Below are 17,234 nucleotides of genomic sequence, written 5' to 3'. Positions count from 1 at the left end.
TGGGGGGTGGGGTGGATTTTACAAGTAGCGTGCTCTGCACGACATCTTCTTATTTGTCCCTCCTTGTTGTCTTGTCTGTTTGAGTATTATTTGCCGGTTCTTCGTCCCCCTGTTGCTCTCTCTGCTCAATTATCTCTAAATTCAGCTCTCACTATTTTGTCAGGATTTTGCAAGAGTCTTTACCTCCGTTAAAAAGTACAGTCCATGGAATAATTATAGCTTGACCTGTTATCGACTGTTATTAAGCAAATGTAGAATGTGTGTGCAAAGGTCGGCCGGTCAGCACAAATAACTCGGCCATATAACAGTATAATTATGAATGCGTCACAATCACAAGATGAAATCATGCAACATAGGATTACATGTTTATTTGAATATTTTCTCCAGCCAGTAGAGAAATAAAGTAATTCACCAAAATTAGAACTCAGACAACCGAAGATTTCTTTAATTTTCTGATGTTTACTCAGAATAATTACAATACTGCACCAAACAAGCCTGAGGTCCCACTCGAACAAGGAAGCTTCAAGCCTTAGAACCCACTCCATCCATATAGCTTTGATTATTTGCAAATTTTACACGTGATCTAATCAGAATATTCTATGAAAAATATATTTTCACATGCATTTCAATATACTTCACATTGTACTGTCATTATGATAATTTAGTCTAATATAATCTCACGTTGAGCACAAATTGTAGATTTACAGTTTTCACTTAAACAATTCACATCATTGTGACTTGTCTCAGCTTCCAGTAATCAGGGATGCCTTCAGCAATGGCTTTGACTGCCAAGGCCCGGCATTGTCTTCTTGTGAGGCCCACCAAAGCACAACCGATCACAGATACGCCCTCCGAGAGTGCGAGTTCTCGAACACGAGCCTCTAGGCAGGCAGGGCTGGTGGAAACATCTTCCGGAACCTCTTTTGCACTTCCGCAATCCTACAGTTAAAACAAAGCAATTTGGGTATTGGTGGTGACATTTACCTTTACGTTCTACACTACGAAAGATTAGCTGGTTATCATAGTGTCTTGTAACATCTTCTAACATGTACAGCATGAGGGATTTCCTCATTTCAAAGCCTATGCCATCCTTTAGGGCATTTATAGGTTCCCAACCAGTGGTACATATGGGATTACCTGGTGGTATACGTGGTACTCCCTCACTCTCTTCAATCCCACTCCTCCCTCCAGGTCTTTAAAGCAGCTGTTCATCACCATCTCTTATCTTCCCCCTTCCAAAACCTTAATCTTTTCTTCCCCCAGATCCACTTTTCTGAAATTCCGACTTCTTTCCTGGAAGTTCTAGCTGTATCCATATGTTTTTTTTTACCTCTCCCACCCCCCTGCCCCTTCCCACACCTCCTCCCCCAAGCCCTCTCCCTCCCACAGATCTCCTGATGTCCCTGCTCTCAAATGTTGTACTTGTGTGCTTCCCCCTCTCTCTCCATCTTGTCTCCCGCTCCCTTTATTTTGTTTTATGTGTCCGTTTGTTTTTTTGTCATTAATGTTAGCTCTTACACGAGCCTCGATCTTGTATACAAAAAAACAAACAAAAAAAAACGAAGCAATTTAGTATACAGTATTTTCATATATTCTCTTTTATGGATTTGTGATTCTGAGATTTATGCAACAAAATTACTGACAAAACAAAGAATGTTGCATCTTATACTACAGCCCTTGCTGATGATAAAAATAGATTACCGAACTGCAATTACTGTATATTGTTCTGGCAATTATATTTGACAAAAATGAACAGGTTGAGTTGAAAGAAGAAGAAAAATCCCCATTTATTACCAACACTGAATGGGAAGAAAATTTTGTCAATTGACACTTTTTCTAGCTCAATGTGGCCTCCTTCGCCGTTCCTGTGGAACATGACGAACATTGGACGTCAGGATTTGAAATGTTCGAAAGTCTGATTGACCTCATCAGTGAGCGTGGTGGTGGTGAGGATTTTCCAGACTTCTTGAAAATCCTCATTGAAAGCCATCTCACTGCATATTGATCAAAGAGTTCGCATCCTACTTTCCTGATCCTCCCAAATTGAACAGAATGCTAGTTAGAGCCCCCTTTTCAATTCGATGACCTGATGTAGCCACATGATATTGTCCAGGAGTCTCTCGTTGATCGCCAGAATTCTTCTACAGCCCAGGATGTCTTTGAAGAGACAAAGTCTATCAGATGTCTGGTATGATGTACTGTGTAGCGGCTACCGCTGGGTTTTCACAATCGCCTTGCACCTATCAAGGACGCGGAGCGATCACCATGCCGGGCTCGTCCAGGACGCCCGGGCAGGCCCGCGCTCAACTTGCCAGGCCTCGGTCGGGACGCTGGGCCACGCCCCCTCTCGCCTTTCCTGGGCAAACGCTCCGGGATAATATGTATATATATTGCTGCCCGATAAACGGGCTTTTCAGAGTGCCTGAGTGTTTGGTTTGATTAAAGCAACTCGGATGAATTCCAGCTTTTTGTCGCGTCCATTCTTCCGATCGACGTGGGAGCCCCAGCTCCTTCATTGGTGACCTACCGACATGGACACGGCAGTCGCCCTTAAACTGCCTACCTTCTGGGAGGCTCACGCGGCGGTTTGGTTCGCACAGGCGGATTCCCTGTTCGCCCTGCGAGGCATCACGGCCGACGACACCCGCTTCCACCATGTGGTAGCAGCGCTCGGTTCGGCCACCGCGCCCTGAGCCTCCTCGAGAGCCCGCCAGCCGCTGACAAATACGGCGCGATTAAGAAGCTTCTCCTTGACGCTTTCGCCCTCCCATCGGCGGAACGCGCACGGCGCCTGCCCGACCTGCCCGAGCTCGGCGACACGCGCCCTTCCGAGCGAATGGACTACATGCTTTCACTGCTCGGCGAGCACTCTCCGGCATTCCTGTTCCGGGAGCTGTTCCTCCGTCAGCTGCCTAACCCGGTACGCCTCGCCCTGGCTAGCACGACGATCACAGATCCCCGGGCCCTTGCCAGAGAAGCCGACAAGATCTCCGCCGCAGGACAGCGCATCGCAGCGGCGACATGGGACCCACCGCCGTCCGACGCAACACCCATGGCCATGGCGCCCGAGCACCCGGCACGGTCGACGACCGAACTGCCGACGCAATTGGCGGCCGCAACACCGAGCCGACCACCTCCAGCACGACGACCGGGGCCTCCACCTGACCAAGCGTGGTGTTACTATCATGCCAGGTTCGGACAGAAGGCCCGGACATGCCGACCCCCGTGCACCTTCGGCAGGCCGGGAAACGGCCGGGCCGGCGTTCATTACCAGCCATGAGCGCCGGCCACACGGGCAACTTACTGTTCATCACGGATAAAGCGTCCGCACGGCGCTTCCTGTGCGACACCGGCGCCCAACTGAGCGTCATACCCGCCTCTGACCAGGACAGGCAATCCGCGGTTTGCGGCCCCTCCTTGGTTGCGGCCAACGGATCGACCATCCGCACCTTCGGCCCACGCAACGTCACCCTCTGCTTCGGCGGCCAACGCTTTGCTTGGACGTTTGTAACCGCAAACGTGCCCATGGCTCTGCTAGGCGCCGACTTCCTCTGCGCACACGGACTGCTGGTGGACGTCCAACGGCGTCGTTTAATCAATGCCGAAACCTTCAGCTCCCTGGTATGCACATTGAGCAGCTCCGCGCCGACCGAGCTGGCATGCGCCGTCCCGGCGGCGAACGAGTTTGCTCGCCTGCTCACGGAGTTCCCGGCCCTCACGCGGCCGACGTTTTCGGCCGTCGCAGTACGGCATGGGATCGAGCACCACATACCAACCACGGGCCCGCCGGTCTATGCCAGGGCCCGCCGCCTCGACCCAGCCAAGCTCGCCGTGGCGAAGGCCGAATTCGACGCGTTGGAGCACCTCGGCATTGTGCGGCGCTCCGATAGCGCGTGGGCCTCGCCACTGCACATCGTGCCAAAGCCGGGGGGTGGATGGCGCCCGTGTGGCGACTACCGCCGTCTCAATGACGCTACCACCCCCGACAGGTACCCGATCCCGCATATCCAAGACTTCTCCGCCCGTCTGGCGGGACGGGTCATTTTTTCGAAAATTGATCTCATACGGGGATATCACCAGGTACCTGTCAGGGCGGCCGACGTCCCTAAAACGGCAGTCATCACGCCGTTCGGCTTATTCGAATTCTTGCGGATGCCGTTTGGTCTCAAGAACGCGGCTCAGGCGTTCCAGCGCTTGATGGACGGCGTGCTGCGTGACCTGCCGTTCCTTTTCGTTTACCTGGACGACATCCTCGTCGCCAGCACGTCCCGGGCCGAGCACCTCCTCCACCTCCGAACACTGTTCGGGCGCCTCAGCGAGCACGGCCTCATCGTCAACCCGGCCAAATGCCACTTCGGCACGACGGCCGTTGATTTTTTGGGCCACCACATCACCAAGAACGGGGCCGTGCCGCTGCCAACCAAGGTCGAGGCCATCACCACGTTCCCGCGTCCCCGCACCATAAAGGCCCTGCAGGAATTCCTGGGAATGGTGAATTTTTATCACCGCTTCGTGCCCCGCGCTGCTCAAATCATGCGGCCCCTCTACGAAGCCCTCCGGGGCAAGCCGGCCAAGCACGACATCGCCTGGTCCGCAGCAATGGATGCGGCCTTCCAAAGCTCAAAGCGGGCCCTCGCCGACGCAACACTGCTCGCTCACCCGGTGCTCAACGCTCCCATTGCCCTCACCACGGATGCCTCCGACTACGCGGTGGGCGCCGTACATGAGCAATGGGTGAACGGGGTTTGGCAGCCACTCGCTTTTTTCAGCCGGCAGCTCCGGCCGAACGAGCTCAAATACAGCACGTTTGACCGGGAGCTCCTCGGTCTACACCTGGCCGTCCGCCATTTCCGCCACCTCCTGGAGGGCCGACCTTTCACGGCGTTCGTCGACCACAAGCCGTTGGTTTACGCCATGGCCAAGGTCACGGAGCCATGGTCGGCCCGCCAACAGCGCCACCTCTCCGCCATGTCGGAGTTTACCACGGACATCCGGCACGTCGCCGGCAAAAACAACGCCGTGGCCGACTGTCTTTCCCGGGCCAGCGCGAACGCGGTCCACCTGGGCGTGGACTTTGCGCTTATGGCGGCGGACCAAACCACCGACACCACGGTGCAAGCCCTCCGGGCGGCGGACACGGGCCTCCGCCTGGCCGACATCCCCTTCGCGGACACTGTCCTGCTCTGCGACGTCTCCCAAGGCCAGCCTCGCCCCATCGTGCCCATCACCTGGCAACGCCGCATCTTCGCCTCCCTCCACGGCCTTTCCCACCCGGGCCGGAAAGCTTCCCAGAAGCTGGTGTCGGCGCGATTCGTCTGGCACGGCCTTCGTCGGGACGTCCGCGATTGGACCAGCACCTGCACGGCCTGCCAACGGGCCAAGGTCCACCGACACACCCAGGCCCCGCTGGCACCTTTCACCGTGCCCGAACGACGTTTCGACCACGTCAACGTGGATCTGGTGGGCCCCCTCCCCCGTCACGGGGGTTCACACACCTGCTCACCATGGTGGACAGGACCACCAGGTGGCCGGAGGCCGTTCCCCTCGTCTCCACCACCACCGCCGACGTGGCGCAGGCTTTCATCGCCACCTGGGTCGCCCGCTTCGGCGCACCGGCGGACATCTCGTCAGACCGCGGACCACAGTTCACCTCCGAGCTGTGGGGCGCGGTCGCCTGCAACCTGGGGGTCAAGCTCCACCGTACTACGGCCTACCACCCCCAAGCAAACGGGTTGTGCGAGCGATTCCACCGCTCCATGAAGGCCGCGCTCATGGCCGGCCTTCAAGACGGCGGTTGGGCCGACCGGCTGCCGTGGGTCCTTTTGGGCCTCCGCACGGCCCCCAAGGAGGACCTCGAGGCATCCACCGCCGAGCTTGTCTATGGCCAGGCGCTACGCGTCCCGGGCGAATTCGTGCCCGACGCTACCAGTCCCTGGTCCGCAGCTCACCAGCGCTCGGACCTCCAGGAGGCCGCCCGACGGTTTGCCCCCGTGCCAACATCCCACCACGGTGACCCCCAGTCCTATGTCCCCCCAGCACTTCGCACAGCGGAGTATGTTTTTGTGCGTCACGACGCACATCGGGGGCCACTCCGGCCGCCGTACGACGGGCCCTTCCGGGTGCTGCGACGGGACGACAAGTCGTTCGTCATCGACATCGGCGGCAGGTCGGACCGGATTGCGGTGGACCGCCTCAAGCTGGCGCACGTGGACGTCGACCACCCACCACGGGTGGCCTTTCCGCTGCGGCGAGGCCGCCCCCCGTCCACGGTGCCCCCCACTCGACCGCCCACCACCACACTGGACCCCCTCCCACGACCCGCCAGGGGTCGCTTCGGCCGGGTCATCAGGACCCCCCTCAAATTGACCCTGCCGGTGCAAGTCGATTCTGGGGGGACGTGTGTAGCGGCTACCGCTGGGTTTTCACAATCGCCTTGCACCTATCAAGGACGCGGAGCGATCACCATGCCGGGCTCGTCCAGGACGCCCGGGCAGGCTCGCCCTCAACTTGCCAGGCCGCAGCCAGGACGCTGGGCCACGCCCGCTCTCGCCTTTCCTGGGCAAACGCTCCGGGATAATATGTATATATATTGCTGCCCGATAAACGGGCTTTTCAGAGTGCCTGAGTGTTTGGTTTGATTAAAGCAACTCGGATGAATTCCAGCTTTTTGTCGCGTCCATTCTTCCGATCGACGTGGGAGCCCCAGCTCCTTCAACTGAACCCATAACCTGTGGTTGGTAAGATTGGCTGTTTGTTGATGTGATTGGTAAGATTGGCTGTTTGTTGATGTGGTTGGTAAGATTGGCTGTTTGTTGATGTGGTTGGTAAGATTGGCTGTTTGTTGATGTGGTTGGTAAGATTGGCACTGATGGTGTTTCCGTCAACATGGTTGTGTGAGACCTGATTCACATCCCTCTTCATGATGATATCTAAATGTCGAGCAAGACTGCAGCTTGAAGATGACCTTTGATATGCTCTATCAAAAGCTGGACCTCATATTGATAATCTGGAGGCCCAGTATTAATATTAAGATGGACATTTGCAATATGGCAAAATACATTTCTGAAATAGCAATTAATTCTGACTATAAGAAACGCCTTTTGCAGTGATCCACCAATTCAGGTCAGGTCAGTCTCTTGATAGTCATTGGTAACATGTAACCCAGTGCTACCTGCCGCATGGTCGGGTAGTCGGTGACTAAACCAACTGCCCTCACTGGCTTGCCAGTGGGGAGGGTGACTGTGACACATGCAGGACGAAAAACACCATGGGCAACCGCACAGGGTAGTACTACCGTTCGGACTTAGGAGCATTAAAGAGGTGCCCGGAACCATCTTGCACTCTCCGCGTCAGGATTGCTGGTCTTACTTTCTGTCTCACTCAAACTACAGCTACAGGGAGCTTCAATATCTCTTTCTCGCAAACAAACATCATACACTTTTCTTCTCTTTTATTTAATACCTGGCCTCAATGAGGGCTATATGACTGGATCTTCAACATAAAATTAAAAAAAAAATCAAAAAGTAGTTTTGTTATGCTTACAGCGAAACAGTATTTTAATAATAAAATTTGGCTCATAATCAATATCTTACTATTTCATCATGCTCTGAGATTCTATTATTAATCATCCTTTTTTGACTTTTTTATCTTGGTTGGTATACGATCAATGCAACAGAGCAAGAGTGATGTACATAGAGTATTAATAAAGGTTGAAAACTCCTGCTTTAGGAGGACATCAAGCTGGTTTTTGCATCTCTGAATTGTAACTTGTGTCATTTAACAATCATACAGCACCTTTTGAAAGAAGTCGCTCCTTGTGTGATGATACCCTGCTCCCCCCAGCCAAATTAGAAATTATTGATATAATCTATGGGGTTACTGGCGTAATCCACCTTCGTAATAATTGAACCAGCAGATCAAATTAATAACTGAATCCTCATCAAATGTGCATTCACTGGAGAGATAGCCAAACAGACAGATGGACAAACGGACTTTCTTGTTCTAATGTTTGTCTTTAGGAAGAAGGCTAGAAAATATAATTTTGCCTCTACCCCACAATATAACACAAATCCGACGGATATGCCTCTACCCCACACTGTTTGATCTGATTTAAGGGCACATAAATAAATTAAAGGGAGAGAGAGAGAGACAGAGAGCGAGAGCGAGAGCGAGAGCGAGAGAGAGAGAGAGCGAGAGAGATGGAAAAGAGAGAGGGAGAGAGAGGGAGGGAGAGAGGGAGAAATGGAAGAGAGGGAGGGAGAGAGAGACAGAGAGAGACAGAGACAGAGACAGAGACAGAGACAGAGACAGAGACAGAGAGAGAGAGAGAGAGAGAGAGAGAGAGAGAGAAAAGAGACATAAGTAGCAGAGACATCAGTTGTTTCTAACTCGCATTATTGTCTGCAAAATGATTTTCAAAGGGATACATGACTTTTGACCTGCTGTACTGAACCTAAAATTGAATCAGTTCATCTTTGTGTCACAGTCCATACTAGTGCCAAGTTTGGTGAAAATCCCTTCATTGGTTCACAAGTTATCATGATAACAAAAAACAAAAACAAAAAATTGGCTGGGCGGACAACACGAAAAAAATAATGCCTCTGGCTTTCGGCTACGGAGGCAAAGAAACGGGAAATATCAGACTTGCAAACAAGGTGGTCATTTGGTGAAAAATTATTTATATTTTAAATCCCTAAAAACAGATATTCACCAAGACAAGTATACCCAATATGGCAAATTTGAACAAGACAAATGTCACTCTCCACCATTCCCATTAAAATGAATTTGACAAGGCAAATGCACTTTGCTTTTTCCAAAAAATTCTCACGTCTTTGGAGGAGTTTGTAGATATATTCAGAACAAGACTCGCTTCGACCAGATGGTATTTGTTTGTCTTTGTTCCAAAGATGCTTCGCTTCACAGCACAGTAATTAATTAAAGGCATTTTCACTTTGCACAATCTTTGATTTGAGATTTGTTCCTGGCCCCCCAAAAAACAAAACAACAAAATAAATAGCCACAAGTGGGCTGATGGTCATCTCTTGAGGTTGTAGTACAGACCTCTACTGATTTGGGGGGGGGGGGGAGGCTCTCGTAAATGTGCCTCAATCACCATCGTGTTCATTTCGTGCTGTCTTTCTTTGTGCCTTTAATAAGCAAATCATTGGCATTCCAGCCCTGATGTCTGTCTTAATCTCTCTGCCTTGGAATGGTTACATTCAACGATTTTTCTTCTGTGTGTGGGACTACAATTTTAAACTCCCACACGCCATCTTCACACCCGGGTTCCCCTACACCCACTCCAGGCTCTCCCACCTCTGCTCGGTGTCCCCCGATTATGTGTCCATCCATCCCATGCCCCCCCCCCTCTTTGCTTTCTTCATATTCTTCCCAAGCGTCTCGCCGCATCTCTACTTCCCCAACGTCCCACCCCGTCAAGCTGTGACTTTCAAAATGACGTAATCAGCCCCAGAATGCTCGGCCCACATGCACAGAAGCCCCTTGCACCAATGTTCGTCGGGGCAGGGAACATATGTCATGCATGCCATAATAGGCTTGTTATCCAAAATGGCTCACAAAGCTTCTAAAATAGCTGAAAATACTTGGGAAAAGTACCTGTGAGAGAGCGGTTTGCCTCTGTGCAATTAAACATTTGGAGAACTTTCAGATCAACTTGCCCAAAACGTTGATATCTTGCAACCCATACTGCAAAAACTCCCGATGATGTGGGCCCATGCAAGGCCTGTCTGTGGACGGGCTGTGGATGACATGTTCTACCCGACCTCCTCGATCATCCCTGGTAAAGAGTGGACTTTGAACCTTGCAGGATTACCTCGTGTGAACATGGCAAGCTTCGTGATTTATTTAATGGACATCTAATTGGAAAGACGATGTTGTCATTGTCAACATTCAGGCTGACTTCCCAGGGGGAGACACCGTATCTGGTTTGGATGCTTCTTATCACCGATGGGCTGGTCATATCTGGGGCTTGTGAATGCACCGGGTAAGTTTAAAATGATGATATCTACTATTAATCATGTTTGGGAGGAAGGTCAGGGGATGGGAATGGGAGCTGTATGGGTTATGAGGACTGTTATAAATATATATATTTTGTTTGGGGCCACAAGTTAAATTATATTGGATTTTTGCATCTTTTTTTTTTTTTTTTTTTTTTTTTGTATACTGAAATCGAGGCTCGTGAAAGAGTTGACATTTACTTCACAAACAAATCAACCAGACAAACAAAATATATAAAAAGAGGGAGCGGAAGACAAGAGAATGGGAAGCACGCAAACACTTGAGAGCACACAACATTTAAGAGCAGGGAGATGTGTGGGAGGGAGAGGGCTTGGGGGGAGGAGGCATGGGAAGGGGGGGGGGGGGGGTGGGAGAAGTATAAAACACAAGGACACCAAGGACTTCCAGGACAGAAGTTGGTATTTCAAAAAGTGGAATTGGGTGAAATTATCGGGGATAGAAAAGATCAAGGTTTTGGATGGGGAAAGATAAGAGATGGTGGTGAACAGCTGTTTTAAAGACCTGGAGGGTGGAGTGGGATTGAAGAGAGTGAGGGAGTTTGTTCCAGAGGCGGGAGAAAAGAGGAATGAAGGAGTGAAGGTGAGCAGAGAGTCTTGATTTTGGCAGTTTAACCATAAGAGGGTTGCAGGCAGATATTGTGCGACCTGTAGGAATATTTGCGGGACAGAGCCCAGAGAGAGCTGGGGGGGGCAAGGCCAGAGAGGAGTCGGTAGAAGACGGAAAGACCACCAACCTGCCTGCGGTGAGTGAGTGAGAGGCCCTTGGAGTTAGCTTCATTGCGGGAGATTCCAATGATTCTGAATGCTTTGCTTTCAACAGTGTGAAGGCGAGCTAGGTGTGAGGCAGGAGCACCAGCCCAGAGGGGAGAGCAGTATTCCATTGAGCTGCGGATGAAAGCCTTGTACGTGGTGAGGAGCTCAGGTGTGCCAAGGAAGGACTTCGCACGACGGAGGATGCCCAGTCGGCGACTGGCTTTGGAGGCCAGATTTGAAATGTGGTTTTCCCAGGAAAGATCATGGCAGATAGTGAGACCCAAAAGTTTGAGTGACAGAACTTATTGGAGAGGATTATTCAGAAAGTAGATGGGAGGGTTGTCCAGTCGGTCTTTTCGGAGAGACATCGTAAGAGTGTGAGATTTGTCAGGATTGAAAGACATGTTCCACTTGTTTGCCCAGTCTGTTATTTTGTCCAGGTCTGCAGAGAGTGAGGAGGATACAGACTGCCGATCTGAGAGATGAAGAATGGAGCGACAGAGAGTAGAGTCATCAGCAAAGAGATAGAGAGGATTTTCAAGAGAGTCGGAGAGATCATTGATGAAGACCAGAAAAAGCACAGGGCCCAGAACACTGCCTTGGGGAACTCCAGCCTGAACAGGAAGAGGAGATGAGAGAAACCCATTCAGGGCCACACGTTGACTACGACTAGAGAGGAGGTCCACCAGCCATGCGTGGAGATTTCCATGGATACCAACAGAGGAGAGTTTGGTGAGCAGAGCGGGGTGCCAGACCGTATCGAAGGCACGTGATACGTCAAGGGAGACAGCTCTAATTTCCTGTTTGGCATTGAGGACCTCCATCCATTGCTGAGAAAGCAGTAGCAGCATGTCCAGAGTAGAGTGATCAGGTCTGAAACCAAATTGATGATCAGAGATCAAGCCATTGTAGAAGAGGAAAGATTTCATATCTGAAGCAAAGATGGATTCCATGACTTTACTGATAATTGAGAGAAGGCTGATTGGTCTGTAGTTGCTGGGATCTGTTTTTGCACGTTTTTTGTGCAAAGCGGTGATGTTGGCAGATTTCCAAGCAGATGGCAGATGACCTTGAGCAAAAGAGAGTGTGAAGAGAACAGAGAGAGGGAGTGAAAGAGCGGAAGAACAAGATTTTCGGACCCGTGGGCTGATGCCGTCGGGTCCAGTTGCAGAATCAGAGTCGAGGGTTGACAGAAACTTTTCCACCTTGTCAGGAGGAAAGGACACAGAGTCCAGGAGCAGCTGGGTACGACTGGGTACGGTGGGTACAGAGAGGGATGGGTTTGGGACACAAGATTTAGAGGCAAACACAGAGTTGAGGCATTCAGCTTTTTCACGCGCGGAGTCAGCCGTGTGGCCGTTTGAGGTGAGGGAGGGGATGGAGGGGGAACAAACACCAGAAACAGATTTGACCAGACGCCACCAGGATTTGGAAGAGGGAGACAGATAAGAGAGTTCTGTCCTGAGAACGGAGAGATATTGTTTCCTGGCTCTCTTGAGGGTGGACACACACTTGTTTCGGGCTTTGTGAAAGGAAATGAGATTTCCTTCCGTTGGATTTGCTTTCCAGGAGACGAAAGCAAGTTGTTTCTGGGCAATAGCCTCACCACAAGATTCCGTGTACCATGGACGGGAGGAAGGCTATGACAACTGAAGACGAGATGGGATAAATCTGTGCATGAGAGAGAGCAGTTTACTTTGGAAGAATTCCCAGGATGAGTTGATGTCAGAGGCGGTAGAGATGGGAGACCAGTCCAGATGATTGATGGCTGCTTGAAGACCATGCCAGTTGGCCTGAGTGAAATGCCAGACTCGTCGACGCTGAGGAGGCTCTCTGAGAATGGTCAGAGAGATGTCCACTTTAACAAGCACATGATCAGATGAGCCGATTGTAGCAGAAGAAGAGCAGCAGACATTTTCAGGGAAGTTAGTCATAACCAAGTCCAGAAGAGAAGATGCTCCGTTGATTGAGATCCGGGTCGGGAAATTGACAGATTGTATCAGTCCCAGTGAGTCACAGAAGTCCTTTTCTGAAGAACCATGGCTGGTGAGAGAGGTACCCACACCCAGCCAACTGGCATGGTGACAATTGAAATCACCACATATGAGGAAGAGAGAGTTGGGATGGGTAGATAGAAGTTGGTCCATGTTATCAGACAGCGAGATGTAGATGGAGTCATCACTGTTTGGTGGACGGTACAACACACATATGAACAGAAGGTGGGAGCGAAGGGGAAGCCGTAGCCATAGGTATTCCTGGGGGTGAGGTGGAGAGAGGGCAGTGCAGGGCGAGTGAGGAAGAGAGTTTTTTATAAAGATAGCAACCCCCCCTCCAGGACGAGGCTCAGGTCTATCATACCGGAGGAGGGAGTAACCTGGGAGAGATACCAAGGAATCAGAGACATCATGAAGGCGGAAAGTTTCTGTTAAGCAGATCACGTCTGGTTTGTCAGAAGCAACCTGTATGGAGAGATCAGTCAAGTTTGAGCGAAGGCCCCGGATGTTTGAGGTCCATACTGTTAAAGAAGAGGAAGGGGGAGCATCGGATACAGATACAGAACAGGATACATCGGACAGGATACACAGAACAGAACAGGATACATCGGACAGGATACACAGAACAGAACAGGATACAGAACAGGAACAGATACAGAACAGGATACACAGAACAGGATACACAGAACAGGATACAGAACAGCATCGGATACAGAACAGGGGGGGGGGGGGGGGGGAGCGGTAGGGTTAGATGTGGAAGAGGAGGAAGAGGTAGGGAGAGCTGTTGAAGGTGTGTCAGATATTTCAGAGCAGCTTGGAGAAAGGGAAGAATGGGGTGGACAAAAGGTTTGATGGTGATTGGGTGAGGCGCAGTGAGGTGTTGTTTGAGGAGGGGGAAGAGTGAGGCAGAAGGTTGAGGGAGATGAAGGTGAGAGTTGGAAGGGGGAAGAAGCGGGGAGGACGCTTTGAGGAGGAGGGGTGAGAGGGGAGTCTAGGAGGGGAGGAGTGAGGGAGGGTCTCAGAGGGGAGGGGTGTGGGGGGAGTTTAGGAGGGAAGGGGCAAGGGGGGAGATCTGAAAGGGATGGGTGATGGGGAAGATTTGGAGGGGAGGGGCAAGGGGGAAGATTTGGAAGGGATGGGTGATGGGGAAGATTTGGAGGGGAGGGGCAAGGGGGAAGATTTGAAAGGGATGGGTGATGGGGAAGATTTGGAGGGGAGGGGCAAGGGGGAAGATTTGAAAGGGATGGGTGATGGGGAAGATTTGGAGGGGAGGGGTGAGATTGGATTTTGAAAAATGTACGATTAATGGGAAACGAACATTTCTTTGGTAAAAGGAGAAACTATTGGTAAAATAGTTTTTGGTTTACCATCTATTGGTAAAAGGAGAAACGTTCATCCACATGTTAAAAAAACTATTTGAATTACACGTTTCCTGATAGAAGTGCAGGTTAAAAGTGCCTGGTCACCCGAACTGTGTCACTGACAACGCATACACAGAGCATGCGCAAAAGGTCTCGTTAACATTCATATGTTATTTCTAAAGTCACATATTGGCTTGGTGTTGGTACCTCATCAACCAGCCATGGCATTGCAGGAAAGGACTTCTGTGACTCGATAGGTCTCACCCAATTGGTGAACTTTCTGACCAGTCTGTCTTTCTCCCAATAGCACATTTGATCAAGTGCTTGTGAGAGTCAACATCTCTCTTGCTATTATCAGAGAGTGCTGCCTCAGCACTATAGAGTCTGGCATTGCACTCAATCTGCCTAGCAGGGACTGTAGGCTGTGTTCTCATATGAAGACTGGTCCTTCATTTCCACTTTTCCAGATATTAATACTACCTGGGAATCCTACCACACAAGTTAGCTTTTCCTTATGTAGAGATATTTTCCATCTCATCTGCAGTTGTCATACCTATCCTCTCAAGTATCTATCACACCTATCGAACACTTGGAATATGTCTTCAAACCCTGACAAATTCCAAACACTCCGCCTTGTCGCTCCGAAAGGACTGTCTGGCACACCCTCCCATCTACTTCGTAAACAAGCCACTTGAAGAGGTTAAGTCAGTCAAACTTTTGAGCCTCACCATCAACCATGATCTTTCTTGGGCAGAGCATATTTTCAAGATGGCCACCAAAGCCAGCTGCCGACTGGGCATCCGTCATTGTGCAACGTCTTTCCTTGGCCAATCTCAACTTTTGACAGCAGACAAGGCCTTCATTCACAGCTTGATGAAGTATTGCTCCCCCCCTTTGGGCTGGCGCCCCCGCCTCACACCTCGCTTTTATTGATGCTGTGGAAAGCATGACCCTCAAAATCAATGGGATCTTCCACAATGAAGCTGAGCATCTCGGCCTGTTACTTTGGTATTGCAGACAGGCTCGTGGCCTCTCTGTATTCTACTGCCCCCTTCTTGTCTTGCACCCTCTCTTGGCTCTGTTCCTCCCAGGTTACTGCAGGGTGCACACAGTCTGCCAGTAACCCTCTTGTTAAACTCCCAAAATCCAGGCTCACTGCTCACCTCCACTCGTTTGTTCTTCTTTTCTATTGTCTGTGAAACCAACTTCCCCCGTCAATTCAATCCTATTCTTCCCTCCAGGGTTTCAAGACAGCAGTTCACCACCTCCTCAGGTCATCCCATATCCATACACATGATCTCATTTACCCCAAATAACCTCATTCCCAAGCACCCCTTTTTCCCAGGTGGGTTTTTTATAACCCCCCCCCCCACCCCCCAACCCCCCCCCCCACCCCCCAACCCCCCCCCCCCCACTCCTCCCCTCTGTCACCTATTTTTTCGTTTGTTAGTTATCCCTTGGTTTGTTCCTTTTCTGTTTCATCCCCGCTTTCCCCTCCCTCTTCCAACTGCGTTTCATTCAGTCTGCGTGCAGCTTTGTTCAGCCCCATGTGTCCTTCTCCCTCTTCCCTTGATCTCACTCTCACTTTTAGTCTGATGTTCGTATTTTCCCTGTTCCTAGCTGTTCATATTTGCCCTGCTGTTCGTAGTGGCTGGTCTTGGACACAGATAGGTGGGATATTGTTTTTTTACTTTTTGGTCTTTCCAGAGTGACAGGGTGAGAGTGATATTTGCCAGGATTGAAGGACAGGTTCCATTTGTCAGATCAACATCTAATCAATTCCAGATCAGCAGAGAGTGATGCAGCTGCTGTCTGCCTGTTTAGGGTTGGGAGGAGGGGACGCATTCTATACAATGGAATGTGGAGTCTGCAAAAATAAATGGAGGCTTTTCATGAGCATCAGAGAGGTATTTTATGTATACATGAGAAACAATACTGAGCCAAAGATGCTGCCTTGGAGCACCCAAGGCGTCCACTGTTAGAGGACCCGAAAATATTCCATTGATAACAGTGTGTTGACTATGTGAATGGTGGATGTCAGAAACAGATTATGAAGATGATGGCCTTAAATGCTATGGGCAGCGAGCTTGGCAAACAAAGCAGGATACCAAGCTTTGTCAAATACCAGAGAAACATCCACTGAGATGGTCTTGGTTTCTTCTTAGACACAGGGCCTTCAACCTTGCTGAGAGATAAGCAGTCTCCCTCTTCCAAATCCTGGTGGCGTCTGGTCAAATCTGTTTCTGGTGTTTGTTCCCCCTCCATCCCCTCCCTCACCTCAAACGGCTTAACGGCTGACTCCGCACATGAAAAAGCTGAATGCCTCAACTCTGTGTTTGCCTCTAAATCTCGTGTCCCAAACCCATCCCGCTCTGTACCCACCGTACCCAGTCATACCCAGCTGCTCCTGGACTCTGTGTCCTTTCCTCCTGACAAGGTGGAAAAGTTTCTGTCAACCCTCGACTCTGATTCTGCAACTGGTCCTGACGGCATCAGCCCACGGGTCCTAAAATCATGTTCTTCCGCTCATTCACTCCCTCTTTCTGTTCTCTTCACCCTCTCTTTTGCTCAAGGTCATCTGCCATCTGCTTGGAAATCAGCCAACATCACCGCTTTGCACAAAAAAGGTGCAAAAACAGATCCTAGCAACTACAGACCAATCAGCCTTCTCCCAATTATCAGCAAAGTCATGGAATCCATCATTGCTTCAGATATGAAATCTTTCCTCTTCTCCAATGGCTTGATCTCTGATCATCAATTTGGTTTCAGACCTGGTCACTCTACTCTGGACATGCTGCTTCTGCTTTCTCAACAATGGATGGAGGTCCTAAACGCCAAACAGGAAATTAGAGCTGTCTCCCTTGACATTTCACATGCCTTCGATACGGTCTGGCACCCTGCTCTGCTCACCAAACTCTCCTCCTTTGGTATCCATGGAAATCTCCACGCATGGCTGGCGGACTTCCTCTCTGGTCGTAGTCAACGTGTGGCCCTGAATGGGTTTCTCTCATCTCCTCTTCCTGTTCAGTCTGGAGTTCCCCAAGGTAGTGTTCTGGGCCCTGTGCTTTTTCTGGTCTTCATCAATGATC

At 50.6% G+C, this 17,234-nt stretch overlaps 1 protein-coding gene across 5 annotated transcripts in view; it reads right to left on the bottom strand.

Moving 5' to 3' along the window:
* Positions 1 to 353: 353 nt before the first annotated feature.
* FTCDNL1 (formiminotransferase cyclodeaminase N-terminal like) overlaps positions 354 to 17,234 on the bottom strand; it is an 84,059-nt gene continuing 67,178 nt past the window's right edge. For all 5 annotated transcript variants that reach the window (XM_068096545.2, XM_068096540.2, XM_078769466.1 and 2 more), the window contains one exon: positions 354 to 939. In XM_068096545.2, coding sequence (XP_067952646.2) covers positions 724 to 939 — 216 coding nt within the window. In that variant the 3' untranslated portion in view covers positions 354 to 723. The remainder of the gene's footprint in view (positions 940 to 17,234) is intronic.

Source organism: Myxine glutinosa, chromosome 1, assembly GCF_964187855.1.
Source record: "Myxine glutinosa chromosome 1, kmMyxGlut1.1, whole genome shotgun sequence".
NCBI lineage: Eukaryota > Metazoa > Chordata > Myxini > Myxiniformes > Myxinidae > Myxine > Myxine glutinosa.
Note: the sequence above shows the minus strand (reverse complement) of the source record. Positions and strands in the feature narration are given on the sequence as shown.